This window comes from Mustela nivalis (assembly GCF_964662115.1).
Source record: "Mustela nivalis genome assembly, chromosome: 15".
Classification (NCBI taxonomy): Eukaryota; Metazoa; Chordata; class Mammalia; order Carnivora; family Mustelidae; genus Mustela; species Mustela nivalis.
The window spans coordinates 12,957,294-12,985,057 of record NC_139034.1 but is presented as its reverse complement, the minus strand read 5'-3'; the positions used below and the strand labels follow the sequence as shown (position 1 = coordinate 12,985,057).

General features: G+C 46.3%; 2 protein-coding genes across 8 annotated transcripts; one reads left to right on the top strand and one right to left on the bottom strand.

Moving 5' to 3' along the window:
- The first annotated feature begins 427 nt into the window (after positions 1 to 427).
- Positions 428 to 14,241, top strand: MTIF3 (mitochondrial translational initiation factor 3). Of its 7 annotated transcripts, none has more exons than XM_082700748.1 (5): positions 449 to 552; positions 6,108 to 6,182; positions 9,957 to 10,420; positions 12,896 to 13,053; positions 13,985 to 14,241. In XM_082700748.1, exons 3-5 carry the CDS (start codon positions 9,958 to 9,960, stop codon positions 14,201 to 14,203), a joined length of 840 nt encoding a protein of 279 aa, XP_082556874.1. In that variant the 5' UTR covers positions 449 to 552; positions 6,108 to 6,182; position 9,957; the 3' UTR covers positions 14,204 to 14,241. The 7 variants fall into 7 exon arrangements, with proteins under 7 accessions (XP_082556876.1, XP_082556873.1, XP_082556874.1 ...); XM_082700746.1 differs by having other exon boundaries at positions 466 to 663; XM_082700751.1 differs by having other exon boundaries at positions 473 to 552; positions 12,896 to 13,067.
- On the bottom strand, positions 14,183 to 27,255 carry GTF3A (general transcription factor IIIA; the record flags this gene model as incomplete). The annotated part of the gene is made up of 9 exons (XM_082700940.1): positions 14,183 to 14,449; positions 15,840 to 16,069; positions 16,827 to 16,907; positions 18,309 to 18,382; positions 19,603 to 19,714; positions 20,067 to 20,163; positions 24,228 to 24,328; positions 26,848 to 27,060; positions 27,163 to 27,255. The coding sequence occupies 5 exons, from the start codon at positions 27,253 to 27,255 to the stop codon at positions 19,643 to 19,645; spliced, it is 576 nt and encodes a 191-aa protein (XP_082557066.1). The 3' UTR covers positions 14,183 to 14,449; positions 15,840 to 16,069; positions 16,827 to 16,907; positions 18,309 to 18,382; positions 19,603 to 19,642.
- Positions 27,256 to 27,764: the final 509 nt, after the last annotated feature.

Sequence of the window (27,764 nt, the reverse complement as noted above, 5' to 3'; positions counted from 1 at the left end):
GGCACAGCAGCCTCGCAACAGGGGTGTGCCCCCGCACGGGCAGGTGACAGCCAGGAGCACCGAGGTTTGCAACTGCCCTACTGACTCCGGACAAACCACTTCACCACCACCGGCCCGTTTTCGCCTTCGTGCAACTGACGGCCTGTTGGAAGCTCTCCCGTCACGACAGTTCTTGAATCTTACACGCCTGAACCCACTTCAGATCTCAGGTGGCCCCGCGCTCGGGAACCTAGGGCAGTCTTTCACTTCCTGAGTCTGTCTGCTCACCGGCAAACCGGAGGCAGTGCTTCTTAAACCACAGGAACCATAAGAACATTTATGAAGTATTTTACTCAACATTAAATTAATAAAAGAGAACGCCGGCAAGAACCGCCCTCCACACTTCTGCGGAGGACTTCCGCCTTCCAGCCAGACGGCGCTCCTCCCTGCGTCACCTTTCCTTTAGAAGACGGGAGCCGAAGCCCCGCCCACTACGGAGGGCGAAGGGGGCTCCACGCGGGGGCCGTTCCCTGGCTTCTTCCGCCAGACTTTACAATCGCCGGCCGGGCGTAGGTAAAGCCAAAGGCTAGGGGCGCTGTGCGAGGGGGGCCTGCGCGGGAGGACGTGGGCTTAGGCACAGTCCTGCGGAGGAAGCGGCTTCGCGCTCAGCTGTGTCCCTGGAAGGTCAGTGCCTCCTCTGCCGCCGGACGGAGCGCGGAGAGGCGCCGCAGACCCTGCCGCGGGGTGGGAGATTCGGCCAGTCTCTAGAACCGTCTTTGGGTCCAGGATGCTGACCCTGCATCCGGGAACCGCAGGAGCTAGACGCGACGCCGGCCCTTCGGCCTCTGAACGTTTCGCCCCGCCATCGCGGCGTACATAGGGGCACGCGTGCACGCACGCCGGCCCTACGTCCCCACGTTCCTCTCTAGCCGGAGGGTGCTGGGGGATCACTTCCCTCTGTGGGCGTGGCCGCGGCTGACACACGTGACTGTCCGCGGGCGGGGAGAGGAGTAGCGGGGAGGGTTGCTAAGTGATTGGGGGATTTCTTCTTTCCCTACTCAGTTTAATAGGCTCTATGGCACAAGACTCTTGAACGAAGTTAATAAACTTTCCTACAGAAAACTCGCAGTCTAAGAAGGTGCAGAGTGGAGGGGCGTTTGCAAAGTCAGCGACCTCTTAGTATGCCAGGGACGGGACAGTAAAGGATAAATCAGATTCGTTCCCAGGGCTTCAGAGAACTTACCACCTATTGAAGGAGAGAAACAGCAATCAGATAATCACCAGATTGTGATTGTGATTGTGATTAGTACTAAAAGGGAAAAAGATAAACTATACTACGCGAGCATTTAATGTTGGGCATTAATGCTGAGCTCAACAAACAGATGAGGGGGCAAGGGAAGTAAGGGCTGATCGGCTTCGTTTGGAAGGTAATCAGAAGAATGCCTGGAGAAAGGGAGCACTAAGCAACAATCCGGAGCTTCCTAAACTTAAGGGAAGAGCATTTCAAGAATTTGGACGGCCAGTGTGGTTTAGGAAAGTAGAAAGTTTTGTATAGAACGAGGCTGGAGAGGTGGCACGACTCTTTAGGCTTCATGAAAGATGTTGGTCATAATATGAGGCAGTTTTATGGTGGGGAGGGTGGGGATGTGTGGTGACAGCCGCGCAGGGATAACGGATTGCGTTTCCAAGTGTGTAAATCCTAGTTAGGTTACTGGTGGGAATCCGGTGGTGGCAATGGGCGTGGGGAGAAGTGGTTGGATTTGAGTGGAATTAGAAGAAAATTTATGAGACTTGGTGTTGGGTTAGCTAGGAGAGTGAGGGAGAGCAGAGATGGAAAAGAGGGGTACTCTTTTGGAGGATGGACTGTGATGTTGGGCACCGAGATAGGAAGTTCTGGAAGAGCAAAGGACCAGGTAGAAGATACATGTGCTGGAATAAGTCCAACGTTAATACTGAGTCTGTAGCTCTGGATTTAAAAGCTTTTTAAAAAACATTTCCTGGATGGCCATTAAGCTATTTCAAGAAGATAAGTAAAATATAAAGCAAGTTAAATATTTTATAGGTAAAAAAATATGGTTAAGTAATTGACCAAAGATATATGTTGGCTTCTTTCAGTGTTGTAAATTGGCGTTATTGCTCTTAAAAAGCTAACCTGAGTATGGATAGTACTTTGTCCTCCTTATGGAAGAGCAAAACCGGAGCCAAGGGAGAGCACCATGAAGGCTCAGTGACCATGGTTCAGTCCTCTGGTATTAAGGCTGCAGAGCCCACTGGAACAGAACACATGGCCTGTTGGCAGGTCTGCAGGCAGAAGCAAGGATTTTGTGAAACTCTTTTGAAAGGTGTGAGGAAGGATCTTAAAGTTATAGGAACTGGCAAAATTAATTTCACAAATATTTAGTACTCTAGAATCTATGTAGCTTTGATCCAACCTCCCTGGAAATAACAAGTATTAGTAAGTATGAGCTTGTAAATATCAGCTATAGAGGAAAGAAGAGCAGTGAGCGTGCAAACAATTTAATTTCTTACAGGACAGGACTCCCTCATAACCACATATTTAAATCATATTCCAAGAAGTTTCATTACAATACATTATCCGTACCTCCTGAAGAAGTACTTGGTAATGCAAAATAATGTATCATAAGGGGAATACAGCTGTCTTTTGGAGCAGTAATCATTTGATTACTTTTTTTTTCTTGTACAAAAATGCTCATAGCAAAACACACACACACACACACACACACACACACACACACCCCAAACCAAAAATGCTTATAGCAACTTTATTCATAACAGCCCCAAACTAGGAACATTCTAAATGTTCATCAATAGAAAACTGGATTTAAAATTTGTAGTATATCAATACACTGGGACAGTTCTGAGAAATAGGAACAAACGAGTGACATCTCCAACAACACCATTGAATCTCAAAAATATGCTGACGTGCCTTACAACAAAGAGTACATAGGCTTGATTACATTTGTATGAAATCTGAGAACAGACTATGATAGAAAAATATCAGAACAGTTGTTGCCTCTGGGTGGGGTTGGAAACTAACTTAGACATGAGGTAACTTTCTGGGGTGATGGTAATATTCTGTATGTTAAGAGGAGTTGTGGGTGGTTGTCAAAACTAATTAAAAGGTATATTTAAGATTCAAACTTTTTTTTTTTTTTTTAGATTTTATTTATTTGAGGGGAAAAAGCAAGAGACAGAATATGAGCCAGGGAGAGGGCCATCAGGAGAGGGAGAAGTAGGCTCCCTGCTGGGTGGGAAACCTGACGAAGGGCTCCATTCCAGGACCCTGAGATCACAACCTGAACTGAAGGCACATGCTTACCCCACTGAGCCACTGAGCCCAAATTTATATGTAAATTTTGCTTCAAAATGGAAAGAGTCCAAATACTGAACCCTAGTTGATGGAATGCATGCTGAAGTATTTGAGGATGAAGCATTTGAAGATGTCAGTGTCTGCAACTTTACTTTGAAATGCATCAAAACATAAATGGATAGAAAGAGGAATAAATAGATGGGTAAATAAAACAAAGATAGCAACATGTAGAATCTAGATGAATGGGTATTGGCGTGTTCAGTGTACAGTGTTTCAAGTTTTCTGTATATTTAAACATTTCCATGGTAAAAGTTGGGGGAAATAGTCCTCAAAGAATATTAGTCATTTTAAACAACTGTACACTTAGTGTGAAAGTATAAAGAACGGCCCCAAGCTCTCCCGAAATACTGTGTATGGAAGTAGCCATGTATTTATTTTGTAATTTCCCACTTTATGGCTTATTATTTAAAATCCTTTCAATTTCTTATGGAATATGTAGGTCAAACATTAAAATTACTCTGTGTTGTGTGCATTTGGAATAATGCCATTGTCATTTTTCTTACATGGTCCCAGGCACGTTAGGGGTGGTATTGAAGAGGGCCAAGCAGGGGAGTGAGGACTGAAATTAGTGGGACTTGCTTAGACAGAAGAGTGAGGGGGCTCTGAGGGCACTTGTCCATTTATCCTCCAGTGCTTGAGGATATGGAGTTTTGCACGCACCTAACCAATCTCATGCAACTAAGGAACAACAACAAAAAATATTATATTTTCTCCCCACAATGTGGAGTCAGCTGCGGAATTTAAAACTCCCAGTGGGTGCAGAGAGCTGCAGCCTGGGATGATCTCGATCAGATCCAGGTTTCTGTGAAACCAGATATGGCTGTCTCACTACACAATTACGTATTTTAAGTAAATGACTTTAAGATAATTGGCTTTTCAAATAGTTCTGGATGTCTCTGAAGGGATAGCTGTGGCAGTGAGTGACTAAAGGCACCTATATTGTCATAAGAACATGAGAACTTACTGCAGTTTGGACTGCTGGCTCAGTCAGCCGACTTTGTTTGACAGTTATCAAACACATTTAATTGGAGAAATTTCATGAAGAGCAAGGCTTTCTGTTTTGCATCCACCCGGAAAGCTTTCTTATTTATTTATTTAAATATTTTATTTGTCAGAGAGAGCACAGGCAAGCAGAGGCAGAAGTGGGCTCCCTGTCGAGAAAGGAGCCCTCTGTGGAACTCGATCCCAGGACACTAGGATCATGACCTGAGCTGAAGGCAGCCACTTAACTGACTGAGCCACTCAGGCATCCCCTGGAAAGCTTTCTTAACCTTTTCTTAACCTTTGCTCTTATACTCCCCAGAATTCCTAGCTTAAACCACTGGCGCCCACTAACGTTACAGTGTTTCATCATTTATTTTCTTATGTCTTCCTTTTTTGAGAGGGTCTTCACCCAGTGGTTTTTAACAATAGAGGAACAAGGAAACATCTTGTGTTTTGAAAAAGCATTCCCAGATGATGCTGGTAGGCCTCCAATTTCTGAGAACCACTGCTCCAAAACATGTTCCCTTTTAACCACGAGTTAGCCAAACATTGCACAAGTTCTACTTGGACATGAAACCATCTTCATTTATGATGGGGAGATACTTTTAGACTGATGAAAGCTAGATGGAGAATAAAGGTGATCTGCATTACCAAACAATTCAGACTTTGCAATCTGTAAAGTTCCGTAGACATAGAATTCATCTAGATAAGGCCTTAAAACTAATGAAGAGAACATTTTTTTGAAGATTATATAAAGCCAGAATGCTAATTTATTAAATTATAGTGACGTATCTAATTTATATGGATTGAAACAGTCCTATTGGCACGACTAGTGAACTGTTTCCTTTCTTCAGGTAGCTGCTTCTCTTTTTAACTTTTTAATTATGAACAAAATTAAACCTATAGGACAGTTTTAAGGCTCAATAACCAAACATCCACATAACCATAACATAGATTCAACAAATGTTGCCATGCTGCACATGTATTTTCTGCTGAACCTTGTCCAAGCAAGTGGCAGATGTCATGGTCTTCTACCCTGAATACTTCAGAGTCCCCTCCCAAGAACGGCATTTTCCCACCTGAGACAGTCAAAATACTTCTCAGATCGTACCTGGTCCATCAGCAATCTTCTTACTTTTCAAAAGCTTGTCCCCTATATCTCAACATCTCTTTGTAGCTGTTTTTTTTTTTTTTTTTTTCCCAAACATATTGCATTTTACAATTATGTCTCCTCTTTTTATTCAAGAATAGCCCCCTTCTTTTTTCATTCCCTTTTACATTGACTTTTTTTTTTTTTTTTGGATACAAGCCAGTCTGCATTTGTCAGATTGTTTCCTTGTGGTGGTGTCTGATTTGTTCCCAAGTCTGGCCCTTGTATTCCCTGGAAACTGGAAACCATCTAGAGGCCAGACCAGATTCTGGTTAAAGCTTTTTTGGCAGGACTGTTTCACAGAAGGTGTCACCCCCATGCCATGCCGCCGGAGGAAGTGTGCGCTAGGATGTCAGTTTGTCCCATCGCTGGAATGCTGAGTCTGACCTTAGGTGAAGGAGGGTGACAGCCAAAGTGTGTTTTTTCCCATTTCAGTTTGCAGGTAACCTTTGAGTCACCCTTGGGCACCATTATAATAAATACCTTGTTTCTTCATTAGCTTTGTATCTAATGGTTTTCGTATCCACCCTTGCCTGGACCTGTTACTTGATTGAAGGTGGCAAAATGGTGATTTCTAAATGGCTTGTCTTCTTCATTTATTAGCTGGCATTCTCCTCTAATGAAGAGCTTTTCTTTACCCACTGGGGATGATTGCTGATGTCCGTTCTTCCTAAAAAGGTAGGGTGAATGGTTAGTCCTTTCTCTTTACCAATTTTAACGGTAGGGAATCCTGGTAATAGTCATGGCGGTTCTGGCAAATGATCTTTCTTTTTTGTAGATCTTTGCATATTCCTTATGTTGAAACAACGTTCTGCCATTGTTCCTTAGTGTTGTGATTACCACACATTTGGGCCAGTGGGAGTCTGTCCATGCACCCAACCTGTGAATGAAACATAAACAAATGAAATTACAATAGTGTGGGGGAAGCCAGAAAACTGGATATTTGGTAATATAAAGGAATGATTATTAATTGGGGTAATGTCATTATGGTCATTAAAAGACAAACGAAGCCTCACCTCTTGGAGATGACTTACTGAGGTATATGCTGGTGAGATAGGATTGACCTTGGAATAGTTTATGGGCCGCTGGGGTTGTAGGAGAGTAGATGAGGCAGAGAGGAGGCTGGTTTGGCTACATGCTATTAAGAGGCTGCGTGATGAGTGCTTGGGGCTTTATTATACTGTTCTGCCTGAACATGTTTGAAACATTCCCGAATTAGGGGCGCCTGGGTGGCTCAGTGGGTTAAAGCCTCTGCCTTCAGCACAGGTCATGATCTCAGGGTCCTGGGATCGAGCCCCGAATCGGGCTCTCTGCTCAGCTGGAAGCCCTCTCTCTCTCTGCCTGCCTCTCTGGCTACTTGTGTCAAATAAATAAATCTTAAAAAAATTAATAAAAGGAAATAAAATTGAAAACTTTATTAAAATTTTAAAAATGGTGCAGAACTTAAAGAAAAATATAGTTACAGTATTTTTCTACTCCTTTTCCTTTTCCTGGAAAGTGTTTTTAAAGCTTAAAAAAAAAATTCTACATCATTTTTCTGAAATCATCTTTATTTTGTAATTTCATTTATTAGTAAAAGTATTTCTTCCATGTAAAAGATGGAGGAAAAATGACAGTTAGGAAGGATGGGGGGGGAAATCACTTGTGTCCTTTACCACAAACAACCAGGGTTTTCATAAATTTTATTTTCTCTTTTTCCTATGCTTTGTCTATTTATATACTTTCTTGTTTTTGAAAATCCTACATTTTGAGAAAAAAAAATCCTACATTTTGAAATAATATTCTCTGTTTTAATGTGTTGAGAATTCATTACCCAGGATGCAGTCGCTGTCTTCCATTACTGTCAGTGCCATCCTAACTCCTGGTGAAATTTGGTAGTGCTGTTATTTTTCTGATGCTAAATGGAAAACAGTCTTCTCTGGTCTCCTCAGGCTTTTCTGCTTTTTTGGTCTTGGGGCTTCCTCCACCAACAAATATCTGACTTCTTTTGTTAAACAGGAGTATCTCAGCTACTTAAAGTGCAATCTGGAGGGCATTTGGGTGGCTCAGTCAGTTAAGCATCTGCCTTCGGCTCAGGTCATGATCTCAGGCTCCTGGGATCTAGTCCTGCGTTGGGCTCCCTGCTCAGAGGGAAGTCTGCTTCTTCCTCTGCCTGCAGCTCCCCCTGCTCGTACTCTTTCTCTCTCCGTCTCCGTGTCTCTCTCTCTCTCTCAAAAAAATAAATAAAATCTTTTTAAAAAATAAATAAAAATGAAAAAAAAAAAAAAAAGATCCAGTCTGCTCCTGTTCTTGAGTTTTTACCACATCTGCAGCTGGAGTCCTGACCGGTAGCGACTGTGAGTTCATCTCCTCCCCTGTGGGTAGAGCATCTGCCCTTAGATCTCAGTGAGGCCAGTGACATTTGGGAGGCCAGCCAGAACGTGAAGCACATGGGCTACCTGCATTTGTGTGTTTTGCTAAGGAATGATGCATCTGAGGACCCAGGGGTCAGACACCAGGAGACACCACCTTCCCTCCTGGCTATTCCCTTTGGCTCAAACATTGGTTCACTCAGCATGTCCGTGCTCATAGGGGCTCTGGGCTCTAGTGTTAGGAACTTGCATTCTTGTGAGGACAGATTGTGCACATTTGTGCAAAGTAGCTATAGACTATGGCAGGATGTGGATTCTTTCAAAGGCAAGGTAATGGATTTGAAAGTGACGAGGGTACAATGTTCTTTAGAGTGGATGGAGAGCTCCCTGAGCAGTAACCCTTAAGCCGAGGGAGGCCTGAAGTAAATGAACCACGCAGCCGAGGGAAGGGACCTCCTGGGTGGAAGGACCCAGAGGAAGACTGTGTTCGGTATGTGCCAGGAACACCCCCTAGGCCAGTGAGGTTGGAACAGAGCTGGAAGAGGTGGGATAGGTGCGGTGGGCAGAGGTGGGTGGGGGCCACTGTGGGCCTCTTCAGGGGCTTGGCTTCCCCCCTCCCCTCCCAAGAGAGGTGAAAGCCAGTGGAGGGTTCTGATCAGAGGCTAGACGTCATCTGCCATGCACATGCTGATGTGGGTGATAAATTAGAGGGGCTAAGGGCAGAGGCAGGAGGGCAGTCAGGAGGCTGACCGCAAACCAGGTGAGAGGGGGGGATATTTTTGTAGTGGAGTAACAGCAACATAGAAGGCAAGGTATGGTTGGATCCCGGATGTTTTTAGAGGCTGAACAGCCAGCTGCACTGCTAAATTGCTAAGAGAAAAGGGAGAATGAAGGATAACTTTGCTGTTTGCAGCCTGAGCGGCTGGAAGGGCACGTGGTCTTTCTGTGACATAGGAAAGACTGAGGGAGGAGGCAGCATAGGGGAAGACTGAGAGTTCGGTGGGGGACGTCTTCATTGTGGGCGGCATTAGATATCCAAGTGGACAGCTTGGGCTGCAGTCAACCCAACCCAAGGCCTGAGACAGGGTGATGATGGAGGTTGCGTCAGTGATTGTACAGCTCCGTGGGATCAAATCTAGGCACCAGAGGGCACTTCCAGTTTTGGCAAACATTCTAAGTGACTCTCCTGCAGGTGACCCAGGGACCATTCTTTGAGAAGCACCGCTGAAGGCCCCTCTCCCTTCCTCTTTGGTCGTGGACAGGCCCACCTCCCTGAGTCCTTGTGTTGCCCACCCCAGATGACATGATTGGGCCCTCTCTTTCCTCCTCCAGCCTGCCCCTCTAGGCTTTGCCCAGCATATGAATGGAAGGAGAAAGACTTATTGGGGGAGAGAAGCAAGTTCAAAATCAAAATGCCATTTTTAAGAACAGTGGTTATTCCTATGAAATAAACCAGAATCACCGTGTGTACCAAATGCTTCATTAACGTTGGCTTGTCCTGCCTTCCCTTGTGGGTCATCGTACAGTTTATGAGCTCAGCACTCTGATTTACGACAGGATATTTCCTTCCTGAGAGTCTCCATCAGTGCTCCCACGGGGTCAGCTTCCTTCGTGGGGGTCCCTTTCCCCAGAATAGAGCTCTTGTCTTCTGTGTACCAGTGGATGTATTGATAAATTGTCTTAGCAGTTGATTGTATTAAAAGCTTATGAGTTGGTGTTTATGAATCACCAAGGATTTTATATATGCATTCTCCTAAATAAACCTTTAGGATGATTCTTGGTTTTAGAGTTGGCGCTACAAGATCCTTGGGAAATAGGGTCAAATGAGCTAGTATTGGGGGAAGAAACGACGGAAAATGACAGCATGTGCAGGTACGGTTTATTCTCACAATAACTTGCGCTGGGGACAGTACATCCACCACTTAATATGACTTCAGACCCCTGACAGTGCATGTCATTGGCGTAAATTCCCCAGGCACGGATCCACAACGTTCGCAGGTGACCTAGGCCTGCAGCCTCATACACGCCCTCCATGTACGACAGCATCAAAGCACAGCAAGGAACTGATGGAATTGTAACAAACCTTCTCTCTGCTTTTTAGGATGGCCGCCCTTCTTCTAAAGAGGCTAACATCACAAACCATAAAGACTGGAAGTAACTACATCAGCCGATGTCCTGGTAAATGCACCCTGCGTGAGACCATCTCAGCGCAGCGGTCCCTCAGAGCTTCTGTCCCAAGACTGTCCTCCTGGGTTCATGCAAAAGCTTTCAGTACTGTTGCGGACCCCCAGGACGAAAGAAAGAAGAAGAAAAAGAGCGAGCCGGCTTTTAATAGCATCGGGAGAAAAATTCACGAGCGAGTCATTCATGTGCTGGATGAGGAGGGCAATGATTTGGGAAACATGCACCGAGCAGACGTGATCAGGCTCATGAATGAGCGGGACCTGAAGCTCGTGAAACGGGACAGCGGCACCGAGTCTCCCCAGTACCAGCTCTTGACTGGGGCACAGATTCATAAGGAGCAACTGAGGCTTCGGGAACTGGAAAAGGCCAACCCCAAAGCTGGTAGGTGTCGTGCTGTCTGCAGACTGAGTCCTCGGGACCGTGGACCAGCAGTTGAGAGCAGCATCTGCCACGGCTCCTCGTGACCTCAGGGATGTGAAAAAACAGGGAAGTTTACGGTCTCCCCACCCCTGCCCACATCTTTCTTCAGCTCTCCATTATTGCCATTCCATTTTTTCCTGGATGCCCTGTGGACAGCATCTCTTCCTTTAAGCCTGTGTAAAAAGGTGGAGGGTGGGGGATAAGGTACACTCCCCAAAGTGATGAAATCACTTTTCCCTGTGGTCCTTAGCTCAGTCTCTGATCTGGGGGTGGCAGAACCATTCGCAGTGGGAGTGAAAGGAGACTCGGAGGGGGCGGATTCGAGGCCCTGTTCCAGGGCTGGGCCATTCTATTCCCCGCCTTTCCCCCCACATCTCTAAAGTGGCGGTGCCTCATTAATTGCTTGGAGGCACTTTCTAACCTCCTAGGTGATTCAGGTGATTCTAACCTCCTAGGCTCTCCCACCCCAGTGTTTTGTTACAATATTGGTAAGTAACGCTCATTTACGCATTTGCCGATCACCGTGCCCTTGTCACGGATGCCTTCGTGGAACCGTGAATTGAATAGACCTGGATTAGTCACGATTCCTGCGAAGTGCTGATCATTACGGAAGAGTGTTTTCTGTTAAACAGCCTGGGACAGGGACCAGGAACACTGGTCCCGAAGCCGCCACAGCGAGGTTGTGTGTCTTAAGAAAACCACACACTGTCTGCGGCTCAGTCTTGTAAGCCCACATTCAGCGAAGATGTTGACCAGAAAACAAAGAGCATTCAGAGGAGGCCAGCTAGGATGGTAATGACTTCAAACTGTATCCCAGAAAAGTCGTTGAACAACCCAGAGAAGCTTGGAGAAGACCCATTGCTGTTGTGAGCGCTACTTGGAGGGCTAAGGTGTTAAAGGCATTATTTTGTTCTGAGAGAGACCTAGAACCAGCTGCAGGGGCTTGAGGGAAGCAAGGAGGGGTTTCTTTTTTTAGAAACATTGCTTTTATTTTGGGAATTGGAAAGCATACAGAAAAATATAAATACCTACTATCCACTGTCCAGAATGAACAAGCATTAACATTGTTGTGCTTCAGATTCTTAAACAAAATAAAACATCCCAGAAAAGTTGGAAGTCCCCTGGCGCTGTTTCCCGGTGCTGTCCTCCCTTTCCCCCATCATGGACTCTGGGTGTAGTAGATCTGTGTTGTTAAGCTTTGGTTCCATAGAAACAGTGTAGAGCAGGATTTTATACACATAAAAATTCCGTCTTGCTGTTTTCAAGAGCCATGTTGATAGAACAGCTGTAGCTGATTTATTATAATTACTAAATTGAATCCTAAGGATATACCATATACCATGGCTTTAGTCCCTTTGCGTGGACACTGGGTTCGTTTCCAGTCTCTGATTGAGAACAATGCGCCTGTCAGTGTCCTGTGGGGCAGATGAGCAGTGTTTGAAATTTCTTTCCCCACATCCTCACCCACACTTGGTACGCTCCTCTCATTTTTGTCACGCTGATGGGTAGGAAAGCCTGTCTTATTTATTTGTGTTTCCTTTCACCATTTGAGTTGCCTCCTCTGTGAATTACCGGTTTATTGTCCCTGTTTTTCTACTTGTATGGTCCTCCCCCACCCCCGATTTATTAGGGTTCTCTGTTCTGTGTGATGCCAAAACCTTGTCCCGGTTAGATTTCTTTGGTTGCCCTTTTAAAAATTACCAGTAGTGTTTTGATAAAGGAAATTACCAGGTTTTTTTCTTAACAAAATCCTTCTCCCGTCTTGAGGTCACACACTTTCCTTTCTCCTGTTTTAAAGTTGTAATTTTTTCACATTTAGTCAGTCCTCCTAGGGAGATTGTTGTATGGGTTGAGACCCAATTTTTCTCCCGTATCAAAACCCTGAATTGTCCCAGCGCTTTTACTAGGTAGTTTGTTCCTTCCCTGTAAAATAATTTTCGAAAAGTCAGGGTTTCCATTTTCGGAATACAGGACACAGGGAGCTCCCTCTTGTCTCGTGCAGTCTGGATGACCCCACTGTCACTAGGAGGCCATCGCAAAAGGAGTCAGATGAGAAGAGGACTTCCCAGCTGCTGCTTTAATCAGAAGGAAAAATAAGGATAGTCAAGTTTTATCATAAAGCTAGACTCGTTCCTTTTAAAGGACCATTCTTTTGTTCTTTCATCACGTGAAGGTAAGGATTTTGGAAGCATTCTGTACATTACAGAATATCTACTTTTAAAGGCTGAGACCAATATACTCTTCCTTGGCAGGTAAAAAATCGGTACCTTTAAGTCTGTCCATCTCCCTTGTTTAAAAAAACATTTGAAACTAAGTCAGAGAGGAGTGTTGGGCCCCCGTGCCAAGCTGATCTCTCCTGAAGTGTGTGGTACGGCTCAGGTCTCATGAAGAGACCAGTGAGCAGTCCTAGCACCAAGTCTTCCTGTTTCAAACTAGGATCTACCCTGACAAAGGAACTCAGTTTTTCTTCAAATATTGGACAACATGACTTGGATACAAAGAGTAAACAGATTCAGCAGTGGATTGAGAAACAGTACAAAGTTCAAATTACTATAAAGAAAGGGAAGAACCCAGAGGAACCAGAACAGAAGATGGTGAGTACAGGCAGGTATGAGGAACTGCTCACGGTTTTTGTTTTCTGATCTAAAGATGTAATTGTAGAAAATCTGGAGAATGTAAAGGCAAAGACGAGTAATGGCTAATTCTATCCAGTGATGGCAGTAGATTTCCAATTCACTTTTCAAAATGTAAGCATACTCTGTGTACATCACTTTTTCCATGGAAGCATATTTTGTCATGTGAAAACATTGCACTGCATAATCGCAGGGCTATCTACTATTCTTTTTACAAACTGCACAATATTTATAATTTAAAAACATAAGATTCATTTTTAAAAGTCTCCTATTTATAATGCCCCTGAGAAGCATTATATATAAAGTCACACTGCCTTTCTGGAAAATAGTAGTTTATACTCCCAGGCTAAGTTTCTAGAATATTTGTTTTGCCCTTAGAGTCCAAGACCTTAGCAGCTAAAAGGCAGCATTTGTCTGGTGGTTTCCGCCCTCACTCCAGGTTAGAATCACTTAGGCCTAGGTTTCAGCCCAGAGTCTCTAGAACTGGGTGTATTCTTCTAATCACCCCAGTGACTCTGTGTTACCAATGTTAAGAAATGCACTATACTGACAGCTTGGGGGATAAAGAGGTCCTCTGTCAGTACCGAAACCCACTGCTTTGTACCTCCTTTTTTGGAGATGGTTAAAGGGCCCAGACACAGTCCCACAATGCCAGGACAGAGTGGGAATTTAAAACTGTCAACCTTCAGTGCATCAGTTAGTTATGTGGCATTTGTAAAACTCCTGGTTATCGTACAGGTTTCAGTCAGCTTAACCAGATAGGCACAATTTGATATTAGGTAGTCACTTAACAGCAATTCAGGAATGCTGATTTTTATGTGTATTAGAGCGTTAACATTAGAAAGCATCAAAGACAGTTTTAAATTTATCTTTGGGTGTTTTCCCTTTCTAGGAGGAGATCTGTCATCAAATACTCCAGACCATGCCTGGACTAGCTACCTTCTCATCCCGGCCACAGCCTGTTCGGGGAGGAAAAGCTGTAATGTGTGTTCTTCGTCATTTGAGCAAAAAGGAAGAGAATGCCTGGAGAGAAGCTCAAGGAACCCAGAAAGGAGACGCTTTGAATAAAGAAGACAGAAACAATCAAGAATCAGATGTTGTGCATCAGTGATTTTAATAAAGAAAAATGTGCTTCTGAGCGGAAGTCAATGAGATGGCTGCTGTGCGTCATTTAAACAAAGCAGGGTGAGGTTCAGCTGAGGGTGAGGGCCGCAGCAGTGGAGAGTACTTGGTTTTCAGTACAGTTCAGGGTCTCTCCATTTTTAGGTGCAGATAAGCCTTGTTCTTGCTTCCTTTTAGGAGGAATATAACCACTGAGACGAGAGGCCAAACTCCGTTTTTCACGAGAGGGTTTTACCTTTGGAGATAAGGAAACAAGATAATGGTAATTCAAAATCAAGCTGTGTGAACCGATCTTCTACTAGCTGTAACCCCCCCCACCCCCGCACACAGCCCTCCTTTAGAACAGAGTGAAGGTCGTGCCCTCCCTTCCACAGCAGTGCAGGCTCACTCGCTACTAAGGAGCTGAAACATTCTAGATTGTATCTGGCTGAGGTAACTGGTGTTTAAAATCAACAGCTTGCCTGACTCAACTTACTTTGAGCTTCATTTTCTTCTTATCAGGGTCATGCACAACGGCATGCCTAGTGAGACTTTGCTACAATGAAGGAGAAAGAAACAGTTAAATCTTTAGAACACTGCCATTTTGGTATCTCTTAATAGGAAAACTCCATGACTTACTTAAATAAACTGTCCACCTTCTTTCTGTTACATCCCGTTGAAGGATGTGACCTCAGCTTACAAAGATTCCCCCACCAGAGCGAATTCTTCCTCAAATCCTAGACCTAAATCACTACCTTTCTGAAGGACCCAGGTTAGGAATTTACACAGTCTCAACCTCCACCGGCTTCTTAGTTGTTCGTAAGAGGAGGGGAAACCAGTTCTGAGTGAGCTATTCCAAGCCGAAGAAGGTTCTTTTAGCTGCACCTTTAGGTGAACCTCAGCAGCATTCCGAAACCCCAGTGGAAAATCTGACCGAGGCCTTCCCGCCCTCAATAATGCTGACCATCGTCAGCCCCAGGTGGTTTTCTAACGGTCTGGACGCACTCGGCGCCCGCATCACTGTCTCTTCAGACTCAGCTGTAAACTCATGGTTCACACTTGTAGGAGCACCTGCCAGACTGAGGGTCCGCAGAGCAGCGCAGGTCATCTGGTAAGTGTCCTGTTCTTACCTATTCAGGTCACACCAAGATCCAGACTCGATCCCCAAGTGCTATAGTCCCTCATGTCCTTGTTGCCCACTCTCTCAACCCCTAAAAGACGACAGTCTAAAAGGACACCCAAGTATTATCATACTCTTATAATTAATAAGCATGTGGTACTGCAGGCCACTGGTTCTCAAGGACACGAAGACCCGAGGGTTTGTTAAAACACAAATTACTGGGTCCCATCTCCAGAGTTTCTGGTCCGGGGAAGGCCTGTGGATGTGCATTTCTAGCAAGTTCTCAGGTGACACCGATGCTCCTGGTACAGGGCCATGCTTTGAGAGCCACTGGCATAGGAAAATCCGGTGGTTCCGCAGACCTGAGTTAAGAACCGCTCCTGCTGAAGCCAGAGTGGAAGGTCCAGAGTACCCGGTTTTCCCCATCTGTAGGTCCTGGGGCACCATCTTGAAATCCAGAGCTCCCAGGAACCCAGCTGGGAAGCCCCAGACCTAAAGGACAGCATCCGGGAGGGCGAATACTTACTTTCATTGCGAAGGTTTTGCCACAGCCAGGATGTTCACAGGTAAATGGGCGCCGTTCCTCATGAAATGAGAGAATGTGGCTCTGGAGGTTAAACACGGTTGTGTAGGTCCTACCACAGCCTTCCCTCGGACACCGGCATACATCCCTTTCCGGGGCATGAGTTTTCATATGCTGCTTAAGGTAATCCTTGCGCTTAAATGTTTTCTGGCATACTTCACATTTTATGTCCTCTGGTGGAGTAGACAGACAAACTTAACTGATTTCCCCAGGTATGACCATACAGAGAAAATTTACTTCAATATAGAAGTAATATATTTGATGCCGAAAATGTCATGATTATCATAAATCAGAAAACAAAGTCCAATTTTTATTGCTTGGAAGTCTGTCTCAATTCTCCCATGCTCTTGTATTACAGAAAGTCACTCTTCCCTTACCAGGGAGCAGAGGTTCTCAGCATGGTAGCTGCGGGCAAAGGGAGATTGAGACGACCAGTTTCTTTCCTTGTCTGCCAATACATAAAGTGCTATTTCCCAAACTGTCCCATTGGCCACCAGTGCCTCCCAAAGTTCTTGACTACTAATTTAGGGGTGCCTGGGTGGCTCAGTCTGTTAAGCCTCTGCCTTCAGCTCACGTCATGTTCCCAGGGTCCTGGGACTGAGTTCCGCATTGTGCTCCCTGCTCAGTGGGGAACCTGCTTCTCCCTCTCCCTCTCTGCCCTTCTCCTCCCTGCCTTGTGCTCTCTCTCTCAAATAAATAAATAACATCTTAAAAAAACACAAGTGTGCACAAGCAATTTGTTGCGTAGCTCCTCCTGAACCTGGGACCACAGCTTTGTCTGCTCATGTGCCAAATGGCTGAGGTACCCAGCACGTCTCAAAACATGACATGGAAAAGTTATTATTTTAAGGCCCATGTTTAATATTTCCCTCTTTAAAAGCAGTAATATAGCGACAAATATTTACACTGTGCCATACACGTCTGCCTTACCTTTGTGGGTTTCTCTCACATGTTTTAGAAGTTCTGTCCATGTTTTTGCCACAAAGGAACATTCTTTTTGACACATATAGCCTGTTGAGAAAAAAATACATTGGTGCATTGCCTTTCATAAATATTCAGCGTAAATACCAAACATAATTAGAAAGGAAACTTGTAAGCCTACATAATCTTTCTCCAATCTCCCAGTAATGTTCAGTTAGTCTTTAGAGGTGGGAATAAAAACTCAGTTTTGCAGGGAAACCTAATAATCATGTAACAAGGTAGTCCATGTAGTGTCTTAGGTCTGTACACTTCACAGAAGCACACTGTTCCCAGTAAGTTGCTGCCCTTCCCCAGCTGCCGTGGCTTGCAGCGCCCTGCCCCTCCCTGCTTTATGCCTGCCTCTTGTGTTCCTCGTGAAAGCTCCTTGGTCCTCTGGGCTTGGCACACCACCAACACTACGTCTCAGGGGTTGTGTGCCCACGCCTGGCCTCTAGTCTTACTATCTGTTAGTTATAAAATACAGGAAAGACGCAGGATGCAATTAAGGGAGAAAACAAGAACCCAGAGGAAACACTGTAGACAAAAGCAGACATCATGCGAAGCACCAGAACTGGAAGAATCTGTCACTATTAATAGCCAATCTGTATTTCACCAACTCAATAGAGAGAAACTAAAAGGAATGAGGGCACCTCTTACTCTTCAGCTACTAGTGGAATGTTTAAAACAACAACAACAAAACCCCCATATACTCAATACTTAGAAAACTGGAATACAGAATAAAAAAACCCTCAAGGAGGGGCACCTGGGTGGCTCAGTGGGTTAAGCCTCTGCCTTTGGCTCAGGTCATGATCTCAGGGTCCTGGGATTGAGGCCCATATCAGGCTCTCTGCTCAGCGGGGACCCTGCTTCCCCCTCTCTGCCTACTTGTGATCTCTCTCTCTGTCAAATAAATAAATTATTTAAAAAAAAAAAACAAAGCCCTCAAGGAAACAGAGAAGATTCAAGTAATTTAATCAAGTCTTTCTGGAAAAAGTTACAATCTGCTAACTCCAAAATCTCAAACTGTTATCCAAGCCCTGAGGATGCCCCTAATGAGAAGGAGGACACAGGCATCAGAGGTAACAGCGGTGAAAAAGCCAACCATAGCACTTCATAGCCAGAGCGCTAACACTCTCAGAAGCAGAGAACCCCCAGGCACTTGTGGCAGACCAAGAGACACCGGCTGTAAACAGTGATGACAGGAGTGGAAGAACAGACGAGGGCGTGCAGTGTCTCTGGTCGAGTCTAAAGCCTGAACCTACAGCACGCGGTCCCCACCTAGATGGTGTTGGGTGCCACGGGACCACGGCACAGAACAGAGCATCTTACAGTCAAAGAACTTGACACAACACATACACACACACACGCGCTCTCTCTCTCTCTCACACACACACACACACTCTCTCCTGGGGTCTCCTCAAAGCGGGGGCCACCTGGGAGCACCAGACATACCCTCATGGACCTTCCTGTGTCGCTTCAGCCTGCTGGGTGAGGCGAAGTGTTTGCCACATCCTTCCTGGGCACACCTGGGTTAACAACAGGTCCCGTATGAGCCAATCCGCTTTTGTGGAGCATCTGCTGAAGGTCAGTATTACTCTGTCCTTTTCTGCTACCCAAGTCTCTCCCCACCACCAAACCAATCATAAAGAGGATATTTGAAATTGAGACCAAATCCCAAGTGAAATTCAAGTGACTTGACCAGCCTTGAGACCAAACAAACTAAGAGTCATGACTTCTTTTTTTGGCACTGTGATCATATTAAAGTGTTCATCTTCACCCTTCTGAGACTGGGCTGTTTTCGTGGCTACGTGACAGCTGAGGTAAACCACTAGGGCATTCTCAACTGTCTCCTGGGTCTCACGCTGCCACCTGGGGACGGTGTGGAAGGAAAGCAGCGGCAGACGCACAGGTTCTGGTGAGCCACAGGGCATAGCCGCTTCCGTGCAAAAGGCCCGGGTGGCACAAGAGGTGGCAGGCCTGCCAGCGAGGAGACGCAGGCCCTGCAGTGACCCCAGGCAAACCACGGCTCTGGGGGGACCAGGAAGGCACTGGGCAGGATGGTGGCCCACAGAGAGGCTGGCTAGTGCCCTTGAAGATGCACCTCCGAGCAGGCAGCTGGAGCTCCCTGACACCCTCAGCAAGTCCAGGCCCGTGTGTCCAGTCACCATCCCTGTTCCTCAGGAAGGCCACTCTAAAGTAGACTTCTGCTCTGTAGCAAAGGAATGCTTCGTGTCTGTATAATGACAGTTCACACAATTAAACAGCCTCTCTGGGACGCGGGGGTGGCTCAGTCAGTTAAGCGTCTGCCTTTGGCTCAGGTCATGATCCCAGGGTCCTAGGATCGAGTCCCATATCGGAGTTCCCTGCACAGTGGGGAGTCAGTCTGCTTCTCCCTCTGTCTGCCGCTTTCCCTACTTAGGCGCCCTCCCTCTCTCTCTAACAAATAAATAAAATCTTCAATAAAAATAAAAATAAATGAGCTCTAACTAAATAAAGTAATTTCTTAGTTCTCCCTTCGAGCTTCACCACAACTGTACTAGTTTACAAATCATTTAGAAATACATTAACTATTTCTGTTGGAAAGGAAAAGCACAATCAAACTTTTGAAATGCCCCACTATATCAATGGGCATTCACAGTACAGAAAAGCGTTAAGAAATGGTTTCTGAACACTTGCACCCAACCTCCGCCTTTCAATCTTATCCCCCCCTCAACTGTAAGAGAGCCCAGGAGCGGGAAGCACCTACGTGAACAGCGGCTCGTTGGTGTGCTGGCACTGGTGGATTCTCAGCTGCTGGTGTTTCCTAAAGGCCTTCTTGCAACCTTCAAAAGTGCACTGTTTAATAAAGGTTCATTAGTCTGAAGAAAAAAAAGAACCATTCACAAGAGAATTCCCTCAAGATAAACACATTATGGAAACTTTACACTTGCTACTTGCTTCCACTGAGTTACTGTCAAATTCTAGGCCAGGAAGCTTTGAAGAAGAACCCATTTGCAACAGCTTAAGAGTTTCGTTTGGGGCAGCCTACCCATAATAAACCTCATCAGCACGAAAATGTTTTGCTTTCAAAATAAGCCGCTGTTATGTTAGCTAGGAGTTGGGCTAAATTCAGGTATTTGGCAGACAAAATCTGGTTGATAAGCATTTTCGAAACATGGACAATAAGCATAAAAATAGAGAATTTAGGCACAGAAAATCATTCATACTTACTACATATTGTTTTTGCTGATTTTCATGTTTACGTTCAAAATGTTTCTTCAAGTTTGATTTTGTGTTGAATTTTTGATCACAACCGCTGGCTGTACAACTGTAAGAAATTGTATAAATCAAAATATTTACAAGCCAAGGGAAGAGAATTTTTAAGATGCATATATCCTCCAACTTTATAAAAGTACTTTCCCAAGTACAGTATGAAATAGTCTTTAACAAATTCCAAAGTGTTAAGTCAGTGTCAGCCTCTCAGTTCTGATATGATTACCAAGCACGGAGATGCGTTTTTCATGTGAGGCCTCTGAAATCAGGCATAGTACAGCACACACGCTTTGTGAACCAGGCAGAGGGAAAGTGGAAAACACTAGTTCCCAAAAGCCCAAACCCTGCTTAGGCTTAAATTGTATTTAAGTTAAACTGTTCTCAATTTAGAATTGAATAACCTTAATTTTGCTTGAAATGTCACAATAAGCTGCATTTCCAAAAAAAACCTCAAAAATACTAGTTTCTGCTTACCATCAGAGGTAAAAACAGATATTTAGAGCAAAACCACAAACCATATGGCTTCTCGCATATCATCAAGCCGTTCTAGTCCCCCACCCCTTAATGAGTGCTTCTATATCTCACCCTTGAATTACCTAAATTCTTTGGGCGGTTGCGTTTTTTACTGTGTGCTCTTCTTGTGATGAGTTCTCCAAAGCTTGGTGGACGAAGCAGGACCTCCCTGAGAGCCCTGATCTCAGCTGTCACTCACTGATAAATACTGGGTAATAGTCCCGTCGGGCACAGGGACAGATGGGAGACACACAGGTAGGGGCCGTGCGATCGATGGCACTAGAAGCACACAGGAGGGGCGCTGGGGCAGAGACCACTATGAATTTCAACAGGGGTTGTTTTTGACTTTGGGAATAGAACGCAGTTTTAGCTGGGTACACGATGAACAGAAATAGAGCTTTTTCCAGCCTCCCTTGCAATTAGGGGTGGCCACATGGCTCTTTTGGGCCCGTCCAATTAAAGCAACCATAAAGCATCTGAGAAGGGGCACACCTTCTTTTGCTCCTTCGTCCACCCTGGTGGCGGAACGCCTGTGTGACAGCTGGAGCTCCAGCAGTCCTCCTGGAGCATGATGTTGAAGCCCCAAGATGAAGATGGCAGAGACAGGCTACAAAGAGCCCAGGTCTCCTGACTGTGGCACACCCCTCAACTGTCCACTCCTGCATTTCAGTTAAGCAAGAAAAACAGAGACTGTCTTGTTTAAGCCACTAGGGTGCTGGGTTTTCTGTCACTCTGACCCTGAATCCTGATCCAAGCATCTAACCCAACACAAGTTGGGGCAAGAGGACAGGGCCCAGAAACGTCCTGACAGGAAGCAAGGAGCAGGCACAGGGACCCAGTATATGCAGGCAGCGTCACAGATGGGGCTGCTGGTCAGTTAAGTGCTGCTGGACCAAAGTTTCATGTCAGAGAGTCAAGCAAACAGGGCAAGATCATGAAAAGGTGAGGTCACCAGGGTCATTTACACAACATACTAAGATCCTAGACTTGGTTATGAAAGCCACACTTAAAACCCGTGCCCAGCCTTAAAAAGGGAAGCAGTCTGGAGGCAAAGAAAACACCATTCAAGTGAAAGTTAAGAGGCTGGAGTAAGACCACAGCAGCCGGAGGGACAGAGTCTGAAGGACAGGGTCTGAGGGACAGCTAAGAGGGTGAGGCACCCAGGGGAGCTGCCTTGTCTCTGCTATGGGTCATCAGGTAGACACAGATGCCACCCGACAAGAACGAGGCAGGTGAAGACCAGGCAGGTGAAGACCAAAGGAAGCAGAGCTCAGACTTGACTGGGAGGGATTTGGGCCACAGGAAACTTAAGAAGTCAGAGAGACATCCAGCAGCACTGTCCAGATGGGAGCCTGGAACTGAAGACGGGTCAGGCGAGGGAGAGAGCTGGCCAGGATTACCAGGGTGGCCTTGGTCCAGAGGGAAGAACACTCAGCTTTCCTGGTCCCCCTATGCATCTGTACCCAGCTCATTCTCCTTGAAGATTTCATCTTTTAAAAAGCACAAAGTATCTTAGCTCAGAAACCAAAAAGCATGAAAAGGGACACTGCTGCGTGACGCCCCACCACTCTTAGGAGAGGTGACACTTTCGGTTTTATTAAGTAACTTTTAACGTTGCAAATATAAATACAGATTCTTCCTGTCCACTCTTCCCTCCTCTTTTTTTTTTTTTTTTTAAGATTTTATTTATTTATTTGACAGACAGAGATCACAAGTAGGCAGAGAGGCAGGCAGAGAGAGAGGGGAGGAAGCAGGCCCCCTGCTGAGCAGAGAGGCTGATGTGGGGCTCAATCCCAGGACCCTGAGATCATGACCTGAGCCGAAAGCAGAGGCTTTAACCCACGGAACCACCCAGGCGCCCCTCTTCCCTCCTTTTTACACGCAAAAAGGCAGCTCTCCGTACACACTCTTCTGAACTTTGGTCTTTCAGTGACTATGCCTTGGAGATCCTGTTTCCCAGACAACACCTGCACTCGTTTTCCCAGCTATAGACTATTCTACTGTGTTGCTATGCTCTTTAGTCCCTCGTGACCAGCAGGTGGGTTGATCCCAATGCTCCGATCCTACTAATAGTGCATAACCTCATACATGCATTTAATACAGGCACGAGGGTACCTACAGAATAAATCCCCCAACGTGAAACTTCCAGGTCAAAAACTATAGTCCAGCTCTATTTTCCAGACCATACTTAGTTACTCTCTGCTGGGCTAGCTGAACTACATTTTGAAATCCATTAAGCTTTACTTAGGGCTATTTATTTTGATGATACACCGTGTGCTTGCGCGGAGGCTGAGATAAAGACATCTGCCCCCCAGTAATTTGTCCCATTCCCGCTTGCTACCATACTGGTCACACAGAGAGGTGGCTCTCCACGTGGAAAAGGACATGAAGATGATCCCGTGTCAACTACTGACAACTCACTTTCCCCAAGACTGTTTGGGCCTTAGTGAGACATGAGACACTTCACCTTCACCATCATCTTAAAACTAAGAGAAAACAACTCAGATCATGAGAAAACCTTACACGCAAGGAAATGTCTCATGGAACACAATTACGATATCAAATTCCAACATGGGCAATACCGGTCTCCTGTATGTAGCTCTGGACAGCTAATAGAGTATTATTTTTTCAATGAAAACTAAGTGTTTCCATGGAACGTTCTGTTCTGTTCAGTGGATCTCCAAGTATGGACGTCAGACCAACAGCATCATCACCTGGGAACTTTCTGGAAATGCACATTCTCTGGCTCCACCAAGTACCTATGGAATCAGAAACTCCGGGATGGGATCCAGCACTCGGGTTTTAACAAGCTCTCCCGGTGATTCTCAGCTCCCTAAATCTGAGATCCAGTGCTTTAAAGAAGTAGCTGATTCAAAAGGCAAGCCGTAACTCCGTCCTTTCAGAGCCGGCCACTCCAAGAATAAAATAGGAACCCGGTGTGGGAGAGGTGCAGGGCTTCATTCGAAGAAATACAAGATAAAGCTATGAAAAGCTCTACTTCTTCATGCTTCTGTCTCTTATCCCAGAAGCTTATTTACTGGTTCATGAAGACCCTGTAACCCGTGGAGGCAAGACTCTGCCAGGGAACCATTATCCCATCTCGTCTGAACAGAGTGTTTTGGGGGGAGGATTTCCCAGTCAGTATCTACTGTAAAAGGAAGAAGAGGGGTGCCTGGGTGGCTCAGTGGGTTAAGCCTCTGCCTTCGGCTATTGAGCCCTGCATTGGGCTCTCCCCTCAGTGGGAAGCCTGCTTCCCTCATCCCCTCTGCCTGCGTCTCTGCCTACTTGTGATCTCTGTCAAATACATAAATAAAATCTTAAAACAATAAATAAATAAAAGGGAGAAGACAGGATGCAAACTCAAGACAACTTCAGATAAACTCACTGCTGAAGTTATCACACACAAAGGACCCATAAAACCCCCTCTTCTCTCCCACATATTCAAACCCAGTCTCCTCTTGGACCCAGAGAAGCAAAGGAGAGAAGCTGCTCGCTCTTGGTCTTAGGAGTGAACAATCTACTTCCTTACCAGGAACGATATGCCAAATACAGGTCGATATGCCAAATACAACCGCTTCAAAGGCCTCAGAATTGTGCTCTACTTACGCAAATGGCTTTTCCCCCGTGTGAATCAGGATGTGGCGACTCAGATGGTAGTCCCTGACAAAGGCTTTGCCACACCCTTCATGGTCACAAGCAAACGGTCTCTAGCAGGAAGGAAAGAAAAAACAGGTCAATCCTGCCCCAGTTAGTAATTCTGGTATTATTTAAACACCTAAAATGTACAGGAGGCAAAACCATGGACGCCACCTCCAGAGATGGTTTCCTCTCAGTAAGTGCTGAGCACCCGAGGCTAGAAAATGGTGTTCTACAAATGCCACAACTTTCTCACAAAGGCAGTGTGACAGATTTTGTTCTATGAATAGCAGATGAAATAAACAGGTAGCCTTCACAGTAAGAGATGGCACTGCTAACCTACTTCTAGCCTGACAACAGGCTTCACCGGTACCACCCCACCCTTGAAGGTGACTTGTCTGCCATCAGCATGGCCAACATGCACGTGTTTCCAACCACAGCATATTTTTATCCATTCGAAGCCTAAGGCACAGGAACATGCAGGTTCCGTCTCATCCCAGACAAGCGCAATGCCTATGCTAAGAGAATGCCCAGCACACCTCCAGGAAGACATTCACAGGTGCCAGAGCAAAGCCATCAGCTCTCAGCCTAACTGCAACCACCTGGGACCCAGGGAGGAAGGGTCTCCATTCTACACCTACAGTAAAAGTAAAAAATGTCCCCCAAATCACCAGTTTTATTATGAAAAACGTAACCCCAAGACGGTCCAGGAAGGAGGTACCAAAGCCTGAAACATCAGTACTAGTAGCAAAGCCACTAGACAGGAAGACAGAAGAGTTTATTACTGGGGGAAAATGCATGGAACTTTGCACAGTATTTGTAAGTCTTTTTTTATTGTTTTTGGTTTTTTTACTTGATTAATTTATTTATTTTATTTGACAGAGAGAGATCACAAGTAGGCAGAGCAACAAGCAGAGAGAGATGGAAGCAGGCTCCCTGCTGAGCAGAAAGCCTGATGATGCCGGGCTCGATTCCAGGACCCTGAGATCACGACCTGACCCAAAGGCAGAGGCTTAACCCACTGAGCCCCCCAGGCGCCCTTGTTTTAAAGAGAGGGCAGTTTATTTATCTAGAGGGCAGAGCTGAGGGAAGAGTTGGAGACTACTTGCCCCATGTCCCAAGGTCACAGTCTATCCTTCCTCTGAGCCATGGCTCTGGGGGTGACCCACAGAAGGGAGAGGAGGCTCATGCTGCCCCAAGGGTTTTCAGGGAGGGACACAAAAGTGACCACATGCTTCCCTACTTGGACATACAAGTTTCAGAACCCACAATCTGAGGGACTGAATGGGCAACAGAAAGGACAGGGTGGCAGAACTTAATGGATGTTTTGAGTAAAGACAGTCACTGGGTAAGACTGCCAAGACAACTGGGTAGCATGGGTAAAGTCAAGGGCAGAAAGGAGCAGTGAAAACAGTAGGTGAGGAAGAGGAAAAGATTTGGAGGAAATGGTCAGCCTTCCAATGCTGGAGAGGGTAAGGAGGATGGGGGCCATGAGGACATGTGACGGAATAGCCTATATGTGTGGAAGGTGTTAGGTGCAAAAGCAGGGGCTGCAGGCCTCTGGTTTAAGAAATTAAGGGCCTTCAGAGGCACCTGGATGGCTCAGTCGGCTGAGCATCCAACTCTTCATTTCCTCTCAAGTTGTGCCCTCAGGGTCATGAGATCCCGCTCCACACTCAGCACTCAGTCTGCTTAAGATTCTCTGCCTCTCCCTCTACCCCTCCCCACTGAACTCCCTCTCTTTCTCTCCAAAATAAATAAATTAATCTAAAAAAGGATGGAGGCGGAGGAAATTGGGGGCCTTCAGATGAGGCAATGTGAAGCCAGGTTCTGCAAAACATTGGGAAATTGGGCAGATTCCTTGGCCTCCGTGAACTTCCCTTTCCCCAGAGATGATCTTCCAAAGACTTCGTATTGCCCTCAAAATAAAACCCAAACTCCAAACCCTATTTGTACCCTGGCCAAAAAATCAGCCCACCAGACATGCTTCTCAAACCTCCTCTTGTATTGTCCCCAACTCAATCACACTCAATCACGCTTCCTTCTGCAGTTTGTTTTTTTGTTTTCCTGCCCAGACTGTTCTTCTCTCTTCAGGGCTAGAAAGGTCCTGAATTATGAAGGAATGAACGCATGCTGCTTGCTAAAGCTCCAGTACTTAGAAGTCATTCCCCATTCCAGTTCCAGGACGCCAGGGATTAAGTCAGGTGTCTGTTAGGGGTAAAAATAGGGGATATAGAAGGGATGAAAATAAATGTATCCTTCCTCTGCACCTATTTACAGATTACCCGGAGGTGATGACTGGCCAAAGCTCAAGATCAAAAGGGAAGCGTTGGTTTAGAAAGTCCCGAGCCCAGGACAAGTGTCTCGGTCTCAGAACGTGTCTACCTCTCCTCGGCTCCTCCCAAACCTAAGGCAGAGCTGGTTCGCCTCTATGATCCAGGCTGCCAAAGATAAACATGTCTTGCAAAGGCATGTGCACCCACGTGCTGCCCCTGGCCTCACGGACAGAGCCCGCCAGGCCGGCCTCCACGTCCCGAGTCCCTGGGGCTGGACGCCACGCCCCTCCGCCGCAAGGCTGGTGCCCGGTTACCTCCCCCGTGTGCTTGCACAGGTGCGCGTCTAACTTCCAGGCCTTGTTGTAACTGGCGCTGCAATCAGGGAAGGAGCAGATGAACCTCCTATTGAGCCCGGAGGGCGGCGGGGCGGGGCTCTCGCCGGCTTCCGTGAAGGCGTCGGCGATGGTCAGGGATGACACACCCTCCGCAACCGAGGCCGGCGGCTCCAGGGCGCCCCGCACCGTGGGTCAGCCAAGTGCCGAGACACGTGCAGCAAACGGCTGCGCGTGACCGACGCTCAGCCCTGCGCCTTCCGTTCCGGGAGCACCCTACTCGCGAGCCCTCCGCACTTCCGGGAGCGCGACCTCAGCGGAGCGGGACAGGAGCGGCGGCGCACGCGCAGATAGCAGGCCCCGCCCCGCGCCGGCGCCGCATCCGCGCATGCTCCGGCAAGCCGCTGGCGGGTCGGCGGGCCGGCGCCCCTCCCGCGCTTGGGGCTGGGGGCGTGGCTTCCTCATACCTAGCAGGAGGCACGGTTGGTTTGCGATCTGCTCCCCATCTCCACCACCGCCCTCTGCACTGTGTCGTGCATAATTTAAACTAACTTGTCCTTACATTATTGATTTGGCTTCTTATGGATATGTTTGGTCGTATGCTTTCTACGTGCTTCCTGAACTTGTCTGCGCGTTAGACTTAAGTGGAGATCTTTTACAAATTCCAAACCCAGCGCATACCCCAGACCAATTAAACCACAATTTCTGGAGGTAGTACATAGGAATCAGAAGTTTTGGAAACGCCGCCAGGCATTCGAGTGCTCATGGAAGTTTGGAAACCACTGCCGTAAGGCCTTGGCCTCTCCAAGTATGGTTTGCGGACCAGCGACATTGATAGATATCAAAACCACAGACCTACTTGAATCAGATCTCCAGGTGGTGCGATGCACATGAAAATT

What these genes read in the sequence shown, in the direction of transcription:
- MTIF3 (XM_082700747.1), top strand. Translation starts at nt 9,958, where the DNA reads ATGGCCGCCCTTCTTCTAAAGAGGCTAACATCACAAACCATAAAGACT. An exon ending in AAAGGCCAACCCCAAAGCTG is followed by an intron (nt 10,421 to 12,895) that starts GTAGGTGTCGTG and finishes GTTTCAAACTAG; the next exon opens with GATCTACCCTGACAAAGGAA. An exon ending in AGGAACCAGAACAGAAGATG is followed by an intron (nt 13,054 to 13,984) that starts GTGAGTACAGGC and finishes TTCCCTTTCTAG; the next exon opens with GAGGAGATCTGTCATCAAAT.